We start from the raw sequence: 14,915 nt of genomic DNA on the forward strand, positions 1-14,915 counted from the left end.
CTAATTTTTTTGTATTTTTATTAGAGATGGGGTTTCACCATGTTGGCCAGGATGGTCTCGATCTCTTGACCCCGTGATCCACCTGCCTCGGCCTCCCAAAGTGCTGGGATTACAGGTGTGAGCCACCGTTTTGTTTTTTTTTTGTTTTTTTTTTTTTTGAGATGGAGTCTTGCTCTGTTGCCCAGGCTGCAGTGCAGTGGCACAGTCTCAGCTCACTGCAACCTCTGCCTCCCAGGTTCTTGTAATTCTCCTGCCTCAGCCTCCCGAGTAGCTGGGCCTACAGGTCCATGCTGCCACACCCAGCCAATTTTTTGTATTTTAGTAGAGACGAGGTTTCATCATATTGCCCAGGCTGGTCTTGAACTCCTGAGCTCAGGCAGTCCACCCACCTCGGCTTCCCAAAGTGCTGGGATTACAGGCGTGAGCCACCACGCCCGGCCCACTTTTTTCATTTTTAATTGACTAATAATAAGTGTATATATTTATGGAGTACACTGATTTCTTTTTTGTTTTTGTTTTGAGACGGAGTCTCGCTCTGTCACCCAGGCTGGAGTGCAGTGGCGAGATCTCGGCTCACAGCAACTTCCGCCTCCCAGGTTCAAGCGATTCTCCTCCCTCAGCATCCTAAGTCTAGGAGTGCAGGCACGCACCACCACACCTGGCTAATATTTGTATTTTTAGTAGAGACAGGGTTTCACCATGTTGGTCAGGCTGGTCTCGCACTCCTGACCTTGTGATCCACCCGCCTTGGCCTCCCAAAGTTCTGGGATTACAGGCATGAGCCACCGAAATGTCTTGATCCTTGTATACATTATGGACTGGTCAAATTAGGCTAATTAACATATATATCTCCTCAGCCAATTATTGTTTCTTTGTAGTGAGAACATGTAAAATCCATTATTTTGCCTATTTTAAAATATGCAATACATTATCATTAACCATAGTTATCATACCGTATAATAGATCACCAGAATCTATTCCTCCTAATGAAATTTTGTACTCTTTGACTAACATCTCTTCTTTCCTTCTCCACACCCACCTTCTGCCCCCTACTAGCTCTAATAACCATAATTCTGCTTTCTACTTACATGAGTTCAACTTTTTTAGATTCCACACATAAGCTAGGTTTTGTGATATTTGTCTCTCTGTGCCTGGTTTATTTCACTTAGCATAATGTCCTTTAGCTCCATCCATGTCACAAATGACAAAATTTCCTGTTTTTTAAAGGCTGAATAGAATTCTATTGTGTATATATACCCCATTTGAAAAATCCATTCATTTAGTTATTTCCATATCTTGGGTATTGTGAATAATGCTGCAATGATCATGGAAGTGCAGACATCTCTTTGATAAACTGATTTCAATTCTTTTGGATATGTACTCAGAAGTGGAATTTCTGGATCAACTGTTTATCTTAATTCCACCATAAGCTTTTCCCTTAAACAACTTGAAGCTCACATAACCAAGTATTCTCAGAGAAACCCTCTAGAAATAGCTGTTTATATAGTAAATGTTGTGATGGTTATGAGGAAATCAAAAGCCTTCTGATGGGCCAGGTGCAGTGGCTCACGCCTGTAATCCCAGCACTTTGGGAGGCCGAGGCAAGTGGATCATGAGGTCAGGAGATGGAGCCCATCATGGACAACATGGTGAAACCCCGTCTCTACTAAAAATACAAAAAAATTAGCTGGGCATTGTGGCGCACACCTGTAATTCCAGCTACTCAGGAGGCTGAGGCAGGAGAATTGTTTAAACCCAGGATGCAGAGATTGTAGTGAGCAGAGATCTCGCCACTGCACTACAGCCTGGGGGACAGTTCAAGACTCTGTCTCAAAAAAAAAAAAAAAAAAAAAAGCTTTCTGACAAATCTGTTTATTTTACTGTTACATTTTATCTAAAAGTTTTTGCCTTTTATTCCTAAGGGATGAGAGTCCAATGAAAGCAAACTTCCTTCAAAACATGATAGAAGACAGAACAGAATCTGCATTATCATATTATGAATTCCTGTTGCATATACAGCAACAAGTGAATAAATGAACAAATGAAGAAGTTTGACTTAATTATTTCTAAGGAATGTCACAATACTGCAGAATACCTGGAAATGTGTAATACCTTCTTTTTCTATTGTTTGTGGACTAATGTGTTGATTGAGATGTTCTCACTGTGATTTCAAGAACCTATAGCAAATAAAAGACCACAGCAGAGAATCAAACATGCAACTTTGAAATACTGTATTTTTCAAATCAGAATCTAGCTACATATGATTGGATACTTTTCTCTTGCCAATTATGTTTGAGTTGTTACAGATTAAAATAAGACAATATTGCAGAGGCAAAGTACATTTTGTAAAATAAAGATTTCTGTGTTCTACATGTATATTTCTCATTTTTTATTTTTCTGAATTTTTGGCTGCTACATTTAAAACCTCACAAGACTAAGTGTTGCAGGGAAGTTACAGATTCATTGATAGTAATGTTTTTAAAATAAAAACAATTGGAAGTAAATATAATGTAGGAAGACTAGAATTCAATCCCCACACCTGTCCTTTTTTTTCTTTTTTCTTTTTTAAGGAAGGGAAAGGATCATTATGTTGCCTAAAACTAGAGTAAACTAATTATAGTATAGCTTGAGAAAAATATGAAGTAATATATTTAAGCTTTAAAATCTGTCAGTATTCTTTATACTTGAAGAACAAAGTCTCTTTAATTTGAAGTGAGAACTATATCATTAGGTGGTTTTCTGATTTCCTGCCCAACACTTGGATATACTGTCTTAATCTGTAGTGAAAAGAATTTGAGCTGCTTCATAAACATTGGGACTGGCAATAATAATAGGGAGATAAGAAACTTTAATTATCTTGATCCTTTAAGTGGATTTTGTTTGGTGCATTTCTGCTCTGGGTATGTAGTAAAAGTGGGTTTTTTTTGGTGAAATGAGGGTGAATGAAAGAAATGAAAGGTTTTAAAGTGCTATTCAAAAACATCAGCAAAATTTTTCTAAGGAGTTTAATTGTTAAATTGGAATTCACTCATAAGAAGTATTTATTATTTAATATGAAAATTTTATTAAAGCATAAATGCTGCTGATTGATTTGATGGATATTAAGATTACACACATCCAACATATTGAAGTTATAAAAGAAACTTGATTTCTGAAAATCCTTAAGAGACTGCTTTCTTGATTCAGCTAGAGAAATAGTATAGTCAAAACTATTGAGTGAATTTTGTTTACAAATAGGTAAATTATAAATTTGTATATTTAAAGTGCTGTGACATAGTATCTTTAAGAGTGGCTCAGTTTTCATAATTCATTTTGTCTTATGAATTTCTTAAAATATGTTCATGTATAATACTTGATCAAAATATTTTGGGGTTTTTTGTTTTAATGGGTTAGAAAATGTGTTTACAATCTTGGTCTTACATGATCACCAATGAAATAGTAACTTTCAGGTTTATATCAATATGAGCTGACTTTAACGGAGTTGTTTGGGATAGGGAAGAAGCAGTCCCTCTACAGTATACAATTACTACTTGCCAGCTGGATCAAAATAATCATGTTTTATGAAAATATTTCCCTTAAGCAGTGTTAAGGTTGGTTTGCAGTGTGCAAGTGGCACATTGAACTGGAAGTTTTCTTGAAAGCCACTTCATCTTATAGGAAGCAATTTTCAAATTGTAGCAAATTGTATTATCGCCTCTTTTAAAGAAACAGTCATTATGATCTGGGTGTGGTGGCCCATGCCTGTAATCCCAGCACTTTGGGAGGCTGAGGTGGGTGGATCTCCTGATGTCGGGAATTCAGGATGAGCCTGACCAACATGGAGAAACCCCATCTCTACTAAAAATACAAAATTAGCTGGGCATGGTGGCAGGTGCCTGTAATCCCAGCTACTCAGGAGGCTGAGACAGGAGAATTGTTTGAACCCAGGAGACAGAGATTGCAGTGTGCCGAGATCGCGCCATTGCACTCCAAACTGGGCAACAAGAGCAAAAACTCTGTCTCAAAGATAAAAAAATAAACAGTCATTATGTACAGATGTTTCTTAAAATAACTAAAATGTTCCTCTTAATGTGATTTTAAGTGGAGTTATTTGTAGGTCCTTTCTTAAAAGTAGTAAAGAATCTTCCAGAGGGAAACATTTGTGCTTCTAGGGATAATCTTCCTTGTGCCTCACTACATCCCTAAGTGGGTATGACTCTTGTTATTACCACATGCTTTATTAGTATATTTCACAAATTTACTTTTAAAAATTACTTTAGATACTGTGTAACATGTGCAATCCAGAATAATTTTTATAATAGGTCATGAAAAACATAACTTTAGTTAGGATTCACAATATTTGTTCTCCACATAATGCGAGAATGAATGAGCCTTTGGAAATATTGATACAAAGCAATTATTTTTTGCAATGTTGAATGTGTTTTTAGTTTGATTCTTTTTTTTTTTTCCAATAGGGCACTACCTGCCATATCATCTTGTATTACTTTTTGATGTAAAGCAACTAATATTTACACTATGCCATATTTTTTTATCATAGTTGTAAATTATGAAAGATCGTTGAATTTTCTACAGATCTACAACAACTAATGTAATAGACAAGGGCAATCTTGGTGTTTAAATCTGAGCATGGCAGTTCTACCATAAAAAGTACTCTATTTTTCTAATTTCTAGGATTTTTAAAATAACGTTTCTGTAAGTCTGACATACTAATAGTCACTCAAGCAGTTACCATTTATTTTAGTTTGCATATATTTTCACTGTTTTTAATTTAATGTATTGAGTCTAATAGACTGTTTTGCAATAATTAGAATAAAGATTTATTTCTTCTAATCAAAGATGCATAACAGCTATTATCTAGGGGACCACCAAATGTGATTTCAATGTTTTGTTAACTATTATAAATGTAATCCTTATATAGAAATTTTAATTTTGTAAAGTAGTGTATGATATTGTAATATTAAATTCTTGTTCTCAGATTCAAGTATGTAATGATCTTCAATGTGCTGTGTTAAATCTTGCTTCTTGCCGGGCGCGGTGGCTCACGCCTGTAATCCTAGCACTTTGGGAGGCCGATGTGGGTGGATCACCTGAGGTCAGGAGTTCAAGACCAGCCTGGCCATCATGGAGAAACCCCATCTTTTTAAATAAATAAATAAGTAAAATCTTGCTTCTCTGAAATGTTGGAGACAAGATTTGTCTTCCTTTTTACAGTTTGTAATTTTCACTGTCTTACTCCTGTATTAAAAAAAAAAAAGTCATTTGTAACCCATGCAAACAATCGTTTGATCTGTGCTAACTTATCAACTTGGATATTCAATAAAGTTAATTGAAAGAGCTTATATATAGTGACTAGTTGTTTAAAGTTATATGAGCCTGGTACAGTGGCTCACACTTGTAATCCCAGCAGTGTGGGAAGCCCAGGTATGAGGATCACTTGAGGCCTGGAGTTCAAGACCAGTCTGGGCCAGATGGCGAGACCTTGTCTCTACAAAATAGTTTTTAAAAGTAGACTGAGTGAGGTGGCTCATGCCTGTAATCCCAGCACTTTGGGAGGCCAAGCTTAAGATGGGGTTTTACCCATCTCTACTAAAGATGGGTAAAACCCCATCTCTACTAAAAATACAAAAATTAGCCTGGCATGGTGGCAGGCACCTAATCCCAGCTACTCGGGAGACTGAGGCACGAAAATTGCTTGAACCCAACCACTGCACTCTAGCCTGGGAGACAAATCGAGACTCAGTCTCAAAAAAAAAAAAGCCAGGCGCAGTAGCTCACGCCTGTAATCCCAGCACTTGGGAGGCTGAGGTAGGTGGACCATGAAGTCAAGAGATCGAGATGATCCTGGCCAACATGCTGAAACCCTGTCTCTACTAAAAATACAAAAATTAGCTGGGCATGATGGCAGGTGCCTGTAGTTCCAGCTACTTGGAAAACTGAGGCAGAAGAATTGCTTGAACCTGGTAGGCAGAGGTTGCAGTGAGCAGAGATCGCACCACTGCACTCCAATCTGGTGACAGAGCAAGACTCCATCAAAAAAAAAAAAGTATTGGGGCATGGTGACTCTTGCTTGTAGTCCCAGCTACTCGGGAGGCTGAGGCGGAGGATCTCTTCAGCCCCGATATGAATTGTGACTGTGCCACTGCATTCCAGCCAGGGCAAGAAAGCAAAACCCTGTCTCTTTTTTTTTTTTTTTTTGAGACAGAGTTTTGCTCATTACCCAGGCTGGAGTGCAATGGCGCGATCTCGGCTCACCGCAACCTCCGCCTCCTGGGTTCAGGCAATTCTCCTGCCTCAGCCTCCTGAGTAGCTGGGATTACAGGCATGCGCCACCATGCCCAGCTAATTTTTTGTATTAGTAGAGACGGGGTTTCACCATGTTGACCAGGATGGTCTCGATCTCTTGACCTCGTGATCCACCCGCCTCGGCCTCCCAAAGTGCTGGGATTACAAAACCCTGTCTCTTAAAATAACTAAAAAGTGACACGAACAACTTGCCAATTACTAACTAGTACTATGTCGTGCATCCAGGTTAAGTCAATGAAAAACTATTGCTGAAGGTGCTTTAAATAGCGTAAGTAGATGTGTGGGAAGTCAGTTGTAGCCCAGGCTGGAGTACAGTGGCGCAATCTCGGCTCACTGTAACCTCCGCCTCCTGGGTACCGGTTCAAGCAATTCTCCTGCCTCAGGCTCCTGAGTAGCTGGGATTACTGGCACGTGCCCAGCTAATTTTTATATTTTTAGTAGAGACGGGGTTTCACCATATTGGCCAGGCTGGTCTTGAACTCCTGACCTTGTGATTCACCCACCTTGGCCTCCCAAAGTGCGGGGATTACAGGCATGAGCCACTGCGCCTGGCCTAAATGAATTCTTGTTGCTTGCTCCTCAAGGATAGCTGGGTTTGAAATTATGTATCAAAGGTTATTTTCCACTGATAACATAAGATACTTCTCCATTGTCTTCTGTACCCTTGTGTTTTAAGGAGATGACTGGCCAGGCCGGTGCAGTGGCTCACACCTTGTAATCCCAGCACTTTCGGAGGCCAGGACAAGCAGATCACCTGAGATCGGGAGTACGAGACCAGCCTGACCAACATGGAGAAACCTCCTATTTACTAAAAATACAAAATTAGCCGAGTGGTGGCGCATGCCTGCATTTTTAATAGAGACGGGGTTTCACCATGCTGACCAGGCTGGTATCAAACTCCCAGCCTCAAGTGATCCACCTGTCTTGACTTTTATCCTTAATGTTCTATAGTTTTATTACTCTTGGTGGTGGTTTTTTTTTCAATCCTGCTTGTTAGAGCACACTTTAAAGATCCTTGTCTACAATTCTGAAAAACTCCCTGCCATTTCCTTTTCAAATATTTGAAAACTGTTCTCTAAAATTAAATCTTTCTGGAGTAAATTTCTATTCCAACTTCTAACTTGGCTGGAAGAATTTAAGTGTTGTATTTCTTCATGTTTGTTGGAATATGGGTTTTCAGGCATATTTGAGTGGGCGTATTTTTATTTTTGTTTTAGTTCATCTCGCTTTGTTTATGCCTACTTCTTATCTGAGGGTTTTGCAATTGCCTTTTCCTGACCCCTTCTCCAGAACTGGGGCTCATAGTGGTGCTTGTGGGCTCCCATTCTGTAATGATTAGGGATGTCATCCCTGCAGTCACCTACAGTGGGAAGTGTATACAGTGGGAAGTGTAATTGTTGCCCTCCCTTCTGTCTTCCTTCTTTTAAAGTGGAAATCCGAGTCTGGATGGGTAGGTAGGTCAATAGCGAATTATGTGTTGAACATTTTTGGAGCAAGGACAGGCTTTAAACAGTTTGGTCTGCTCTTCCCTGTCTCATATAGAGCATAACTAATGCCTGTCACCCCATAAAATGTTCTCTTTCTCCTGCTTCTGGACCTGTAGTCCACCAGGCATCTGATTTCAGCTCTGCACTTTCTTGTTTCTGACTCTTTGATCTACTGAGATGTATCTCTCATGGTTTTGAATCAAACAAGCTATCTTTTTTCTTCTTTTATATTTTAATTGTTACTTCTGTATGTAGCAGAGAGGAATCCAAGCATCAAATTACTGCCATAATTGTAACCCCCAAAACTGGATTCTAGTTTTATCACTTAATTCTTACTATTCAATCTGTTCAACTTTATATCTACAGTTTATTTTTAAAATTACTAATATTTCTATGGACATACCACCAAAAAAAATGAAAAAATTTTTTTAAAATTACTAATATTAGCCTACCTAAAAAATACTAGGATCAAATAAAAATTATACATAAAACTCATTAAAAATGCCAAGTTTTGACACTTGCTCTAAGAGAAAAATTTCTGCAAATATTCTGGTAAATTCTGAATACCAGTACTAAAAAGTCTAGTACTCAGTGCTAGACTTGGGGCAAAGTGGTACATTTTTTTAAAAAAAGGAAGAGCCTGCCCTTAGAAAGTCTAGAGTGAGGGAGATAGAAATTAGTATGTATGTATGTATGCACATCATTTATCAAAGAATCACATACCACTGAGGTGTGCTAGGAACTACACACCTTTTTGTAACTACAGAAACCCTACAAGGAAAAGGTTCCCCAGACATTGGTAAGCACATAACATGAAATCTTGACACTTTTCACTCTCACCTAACTTAAATGAGCCATCAAATATCAACACATCTATGTAAAGAACTGAAACTTTCAGCCGGGCGTGGTGGCTCATGCCTGCAATCCAAGCACTTTGGAGGCCAAGGCGGGCGGATCACCTGAGGTCGGGAGTTCAAGATCAGCCTGACCAGCATGGTGAAACCCCGTCTTTTTTTTTTTAAAAAAGAACTGAAACTTTCATCTGGCTTTTATAGGCTATCTCAAATGAAAAACTCTTTTGTTTATCCTGGAATTATATTGAGCCAACTTTGTTATTGAAGGAGAAGAGAGAGGAGGCATGTTTTTACTTGTATGTTTATGAGGTTAGATGCTTTCCTAGGTAGATACCCGAAACCCCAAGTTATGTTTACATTTCCTTTAGACCTTGATTGCAGACGAGAGGAGACTGGACTTCTCTGAATATGAGTTTCTTACTTATGATTTAACCTTTCTTTTTTAGATGTTCACTTAATTACATTCTAAATAGGTCTTCACAATTGCTTTATGAATGCCAATTTGAGGGTTTGCAACCTAGAGATTATGAAAAAACACTACTATTTTAGATAACTGGTGAGACACCGAGATGGCAGAGGATGGTTTTTCTGGGAATTTATTTCCACCTGAATATTTAACACTCTTACACTCTGTGTGTGTGTGTGTGTGTGTGTGTGTGTGTGTGAGAGAGAGAATATCTTACCTATGTTAAGGTTTTTTTTTTTGAGAAAGAGTTTTGCTCTTGCTGCTCAGGCTGGAGTGCAGTGGCACAATCTTGGCTCACTGCAACATCCGGCTCCTGGGTTCAAGTGATTCTCCTGCCTCAGACTCCCGAGTAGCTGGGATTACAGGCATGCACTCCCATGCCAGGCTAATTTTGTATTTTTAGTAGAGACAGAGGGTTTCTCCATGTTGGTCAGGCTAGTCTTGAACGCCCGACCTCAGGTGATCCGCCTGCCTCAGCCTCCCAAAGTGCTGGGATTACAGGTGTGAGCCACCACTCCCGGCCTACCTTTGTTAAGTTTTAAGTGATTAATATTATAAATCAAGAGACTTTTTTAAGTTCTTACCACATATTATGAGAATGCTAATTTATCATCAGCATGTTATGATTTGGAGCATAAGTTTGTCCTCATGAATAGGGACTATTTCTTTTTATTAATTGGCAGGATTAATCAGTGTGTCATAATTATCACTTCCTCAAATCATGCTTCTCTGTGGTGAGATCAAACTGCAGCATCATTTAGAACAGTAAGATTCTTAGCAAATCATGGCAACAATGGCACAAACCAATTGGTCTGTGTTGGAAGCTTTCTCCCCTAATTCTTCCTTCAAGGATCTGGGGCTTTGAGTCAGGATAATACTCACTTACAAGGATTTGGCAAAAGAGATGAGGCATGAAAATGATTCACATTGTAGGAGTGCTGAAAACAGTAGGTACAGGAGGTCTTCACAAGCCAGGAAAGGCCAAGCGTGGTAGCTCATGCCTGTAATCCCAGCACTTTGGGAGTCTGAGGCAGGAGGATTGCTTGAGCCCAGAAGTTCAGGAACAGCCTGGACAACATAGCAAGACCCAGTCTTTTTTTTTTTTTTTTTTTTTAAACAACTTCACTGCTAGCATAGACCCTGTCTTTAAAAATAAAAAATAGGCCAGGCACAGTGGCTCACGCCTATAATCTCAACACTTTGGAAGGCCGAAGAAGGGGATCACGAGGTCAGGAGACTGAGACCATCCTGGCTAACAAGGTGAAACTCTGTCTCTACTAGAAATACAAAAAATTAGCCGAGCCTGCTGGCACGCGCCTATAGTCCCAGCTACTTGGGAGGCTGAGGCAGGAGAAACGCTTGAACCTGGGAGGCGGAGGTTGCAGTGAGCCAAGATTGCGCCACTGCACTCCGGCCTTGGCTGGGCGACAGAGCGAGACTCTGTCTCAAAAAATATAAATAAATAAATAAAAATAAGTTAAAAATAAATAAATAGTCAGGTGTGGTGGCATGTGCCTGTGATCTTGTGATATTAGCCACCTGGGAGGCTAGGTTGGAGGATCACTTGAGCCTGGGAAGTCAAGGCTGCAGTGAGCCCTCTTCAAGCCACTGCACTCCAGCCTGGACAACAGAGAGAGACTCTGTCTCAAAGAAGAAAAAAAAAGCATGGAGACTGCCTGAGGGGTAAGGGAGGCCAAAAACCTTAAACTACCATTCTCCTACAGTAGCAGAAATCCTCTTCGGTGTCACTCTGGAGTAACCTTGGAGAATAACATGATCCAAGGAGCCAAATGATTTTGTCTCAACCCACAACATCCACACATTTATATTAACTCTTTTTTGTTTTATTTTGAGATGGAGTCTACCTCTGTCACCCCGGCTGGAATGCAATAGTTGGATATCTGCTCACTGCAACCTCTGCTTCCTGGGTTCAAGAGATTCCTGTGCCTCAGCCTCCCAAGTAGCTGGGGCTACAGGCACATGCCACCATGCCCGGCCTGCTTTGTAGTGTTTATAAACCATACTAAAAGTTAATATAGGCCCGGCTCGGTGTCTCATGCCTGTAATCCCAGCACTTTGAGGAGGGTGGATCGCCTGAGGTCAGGAGTTGGAGACCAGCCTGGCCAACGTGGCGAAAACCCATCTTTACTAAATATACAAAGATTAGCTGGGTGTCGTGGCGCACTCCTGTAATCCCAGCTACTCTGGAAGCTGAGGCATGAGAATCACTTGAACCCAGGAGGCTGAGGTTGCAGTGAGCCGCGCCATTGCACTCCAGCTGGGTGACAGAATAAATAAATAAATACTGCAAAACAAAATACTCAGTACCATCTAAAATAATGTTTATTTCATGAGGTTCATTACTTGGCTTTCAGTTTGTTATATTAAGCTCTAATCTCATTAAGGAGAGGACTATTGACCTATCTCCTATTGAAACTGTTAATTCACTCTGTTTCTTTTAAACTTTGTTTAAGGATGTTTAACAATTATACTTGAGAAAATTATTGAAATTGAAATAAAATTTCTGGCCAGGCACGGTGGCTCATGCCTGTAATCCCAGCACTTTGGGAGGCTGACGTGGGTAGATCACAAGGTCAGGAGTTCAAGACCAGCCTGGCTAAGATGGTGAAACCTGGTCTTTACTAAAAATACAAAAATTAGCCAGGTGTGATTGCATGCACCTGTAATCCCAGCTACTCGGGAGGCTGAGGCAGGAGAATGGATTGAACCTGGGAGGTGGAGGTTGTGGTGAGCCGAGATCTCGCGACTGTATTCCAGCCTGGGTGACAGAGCAAGACTCCATCTCAATATTTATAAATAAATAAATAATAAAGCCTGGGTGCAGTGGCTAACACCTGTAATCCCAGCACTTTGGGAGGCTGAGGAGAGAGGACTGTTTGAGGCCAGGAATTTAAGACCAGCCTGGGCAACATAGATACCCTATCATTACAAAAAAATATATTTTAAAAAATTTATCAGGGCTCAATCCTGTAGTCTTAGCTACTCAGGAGGCAGAAGCAGGACGATTGCTTGAGTCCAGGAGTTCAAGGCTGTAGGCTGCAGTGTGCTGATTGTGCCCCTGCACTCCAGTCTAGGCCAGAGAGTGAGACCCTTTCTCTATAAAAATAAAAATTTGATTCATTTTGGAATTTAGAGGAAATAATTTGCTAATTTCTGCAGATTTTTCTTGAATTTCTTTTGAGCAGTTTCATCAATTCATTCTTTTACTCTCTTTTTTTCTTTTGAGACAGGGTCTGGCTCTATCACCCAGGTGGTCGTGGGGTGATGCGATCATGGCTTATTGCACCAATCTTCCTGTCTCGTTTTGTTTTTTTTTTTTTAATTTTTAAATTTTTTTTCTAGAGATGAGGTCTCACTATGTCTTGAACTCCTGGGTTTAAGTGATCCTCCCACCTTCACTTCCCAAAGTGTTGGGCGTGAGCCACTGTCCCTGCACCCTTTTTTGTTTTGCTTTTTGAGTCAGAGTCTTACTCTGTCGCCCAGGCTAGAGTGCAGAGGCGCGATCTCAGCTTACTGCAGCCTCTGCCTCCTAGGTTCAAGTGAGTCTCCTGCCTCAGCCTCCTGAGTAGCTGGGATTACAGGTGTGCACCACCAAGCCCAGCTAATTTTTGTATTTTTAGTAGAGACGGGGTTTCACCATCCTGGCCAGGCTGGTTTTGAACTCCTGACCTCAAGTGATCCACCTGCCTCGGCCTCCTGAAGTGCTTGGATTACAGGCGTGAGCCACTGTGTCCAGCCTCCCAGCCTCTTTGCTTTTAAATAAAGAAGGGTGTCTCACTATGTTGCCCAGGTCAGTCTTGAACTCCTTGCTGTAAGTAATCCTCCCACCTGGACCTCCCAAGTGCCAGCCCAGCAGTTTTCTATAATTCTGTCCAAGTTCAGTTATAAGACTTCCTCAGTTTCAAGCAGGAATGAAATATTGCTTGGAAAGAATTTGCCTAATGCTTAATTTCATTGAATTGAACACTATCATTCTCATTTAGCTCCTCAAACCCTTTCTAGAACTGCTTGATTTATCAGGGCTGTGCCTCATCAAATTCTGCACATTTGTTACTATTTGACGGTTATTTCAATTATTTTCAATTGTGTATAAAATTTTTTTAAGGAATAGCCTAGGACTCAGAGATCAATGTCTGTGCAAATATGCAGAAGAACTTCCTCTACTACTTTAAAATTATTATTTTTATTTTGAGACAGAGTCTTGCTCAGGTGCCAGGTGCCAGGCTGGAGTGTAGTGGCGCAATCTCGGCTCACTGCAACCTCCACCTCCCGGGTTTAAGCAATTCTCCTGCCTCAGCGTCCTGAGTAGCTGGGACTACAGGCGCACACCACCACACCCAGCTAATGTTTGTATTTTTTTAGCAGAGATGGAGTTTCACTATGTTGGCCAGAATGGTCTCAATCTCTTGACCTCGTGATCGACCCACCTCAGCCTGCCAAAGTGCTGGGATTACAGGCGTGAGCCACCGCACCCGGCCTACTTTAAAATTATTAACTAGTGCATGTCCCTGGGATTTAACTTTCATTCAATCAAGAGTGAAAGTTCAGTCTATATTCTTTGACCTCCTTATGTTGTTGAATCCAAACCAAACTTTCTTGTTTGTTTTCACTTCTTTTTCAGTATTAATATAAATATTTTATTATCTTCTAAGTGGTATTTCACCCACCTCCTTATTTTGAGGATGACTGCGTGGCAGGCTTAGTTGCAGGGGACTCACCCAGTAAGCTGCTTCGGAACCCTCTGTAGCCTCAGGTGTGAACTGTCCATGGCTCCCTCTCAGCAAGGGTTGATGGATTCAGTTCCTTCATTTATCTAATCAATCACTTAGTAAGTTATTACTGAATGCTAAGGCTACATTATGACTTTCAAGGACCCTAAACTCTTTTGCCTTCGTGGCTCCTTCCTGCCTGAAAACATACTTAAAATTATATTTTATGACTGTATTGCTATTAATGATGATGATAATCCAGATAGGATCCATTACTATATAGCAGTTATATTATTTTTTTCCCAAAAAAAATTTTTTTTGAGACGGGGGGTCTCACTGTGTCGCCCAGTTTGGAGTGCAGTGGCCTGATCACGGCTCACTGCAGCTTCAACCTCCCTAGGCTCAGGTGATCCTCCCACCTTAGACCCTCCCAAGTAGCTGGGACCACAGGCACATGCCACTAATTTTTGTATTTTTAGTAGATACAGGGGTTTTGCCAGGTTGGCCAGACTAGAGGGTGCTGGGACTACAGGCATGAGCCACCACGCCCAGTCTTTTCTTCTGATTATTTATTTATTTATTTATGAGATGGAGTCTTGCTCTGTCTTCCTAGGCAGGAGTGCAGTGGCACAATCTCGGCTCACTGCACCCTCGCCTCCAGGTTCAAATAATTCTCCTGCCTCAGCCTCCGGAGTAGCTGGGATTACAGGCTCGCACCACCACGCCCGGCTAATTTTTGTATTTTTAGTAGAGACAGGGTTTCACCATGTTGGCCAGGCTGGTCTCGAACTCCCGACCTCGTAATCCGCCCGCCTCGGCTTCCTTAAATGCTAGGATTACAGGCTTGAGCCACCGCGCCCGGCCCTGGATGTCTATTTTCCTCACCTCCGAGTGAACAGCAGAGGGGGCTGTTGGGTGAGGGCCAGACGAGGCGGGGAGGGACCAGGGCGTGCCGCGCCGCCCTCACTCAAGATGGCGGCCATCGCCTCGCGCTTGGGAGCGCTGGGCGGTGCGTGCGTGCTTAGCGCGCAGGCTCGGGCACCGCGCTCGGGGGCGGGTCTATCTTGGGAGAGGG

At 41.2% G+C, this 14,915-nt stretch overlaps 1 protein-coding gene across 4 annotated transcripts in view; it reads left to right on the top strand.

Moving 5' to 3' along the window:
• SEC24A (SEC24 homolog A, COPII coat complex component) overlaps window positions 1–5,341 on the top strand; it is an 80,129-nt gene extending 74,788 nt beyond the window's left edge. For all 4 annotated transcript variants that reach the window (XM_064366333.1, XM_064366334.1, XM_064366335.1 and 1 more), the window contains one exon: window positions 1,923–5,341. In XM_064366333.1, the coding sequence (XP_064222403.1) occupies window positions 1,923–2,037 (115 nt within the window). In that variant the 3' untranslated portion in view covers window positions 2,038–5,341. The remainder of the gene's footprint in view (window positions 1–1,922) is intronic.
• The last annotated feature ends 9,574 nt before the right edge of the window (window positions 5,342–14,915 follow it).

The sequence above is a fragment of the Aotus nancymaae genome, unplaced genomic scaffold (genome assembly GCF_030222135.1).
Source record: "Aotus nancymaae isolate 86718 unplaced genomic scaffold, 86718_ANA_hifiasm-v0.15.2.pri h1tg000064l_1, whole genome shotgun sequence".
In the NCBI taxonomy this organism is placed as follows: domain Eukaryota; kingdom Metazoa; phylum Chordata; class Mammalia; order Primates; family Aotidae; genus Aotus; species Aotus nancymaae.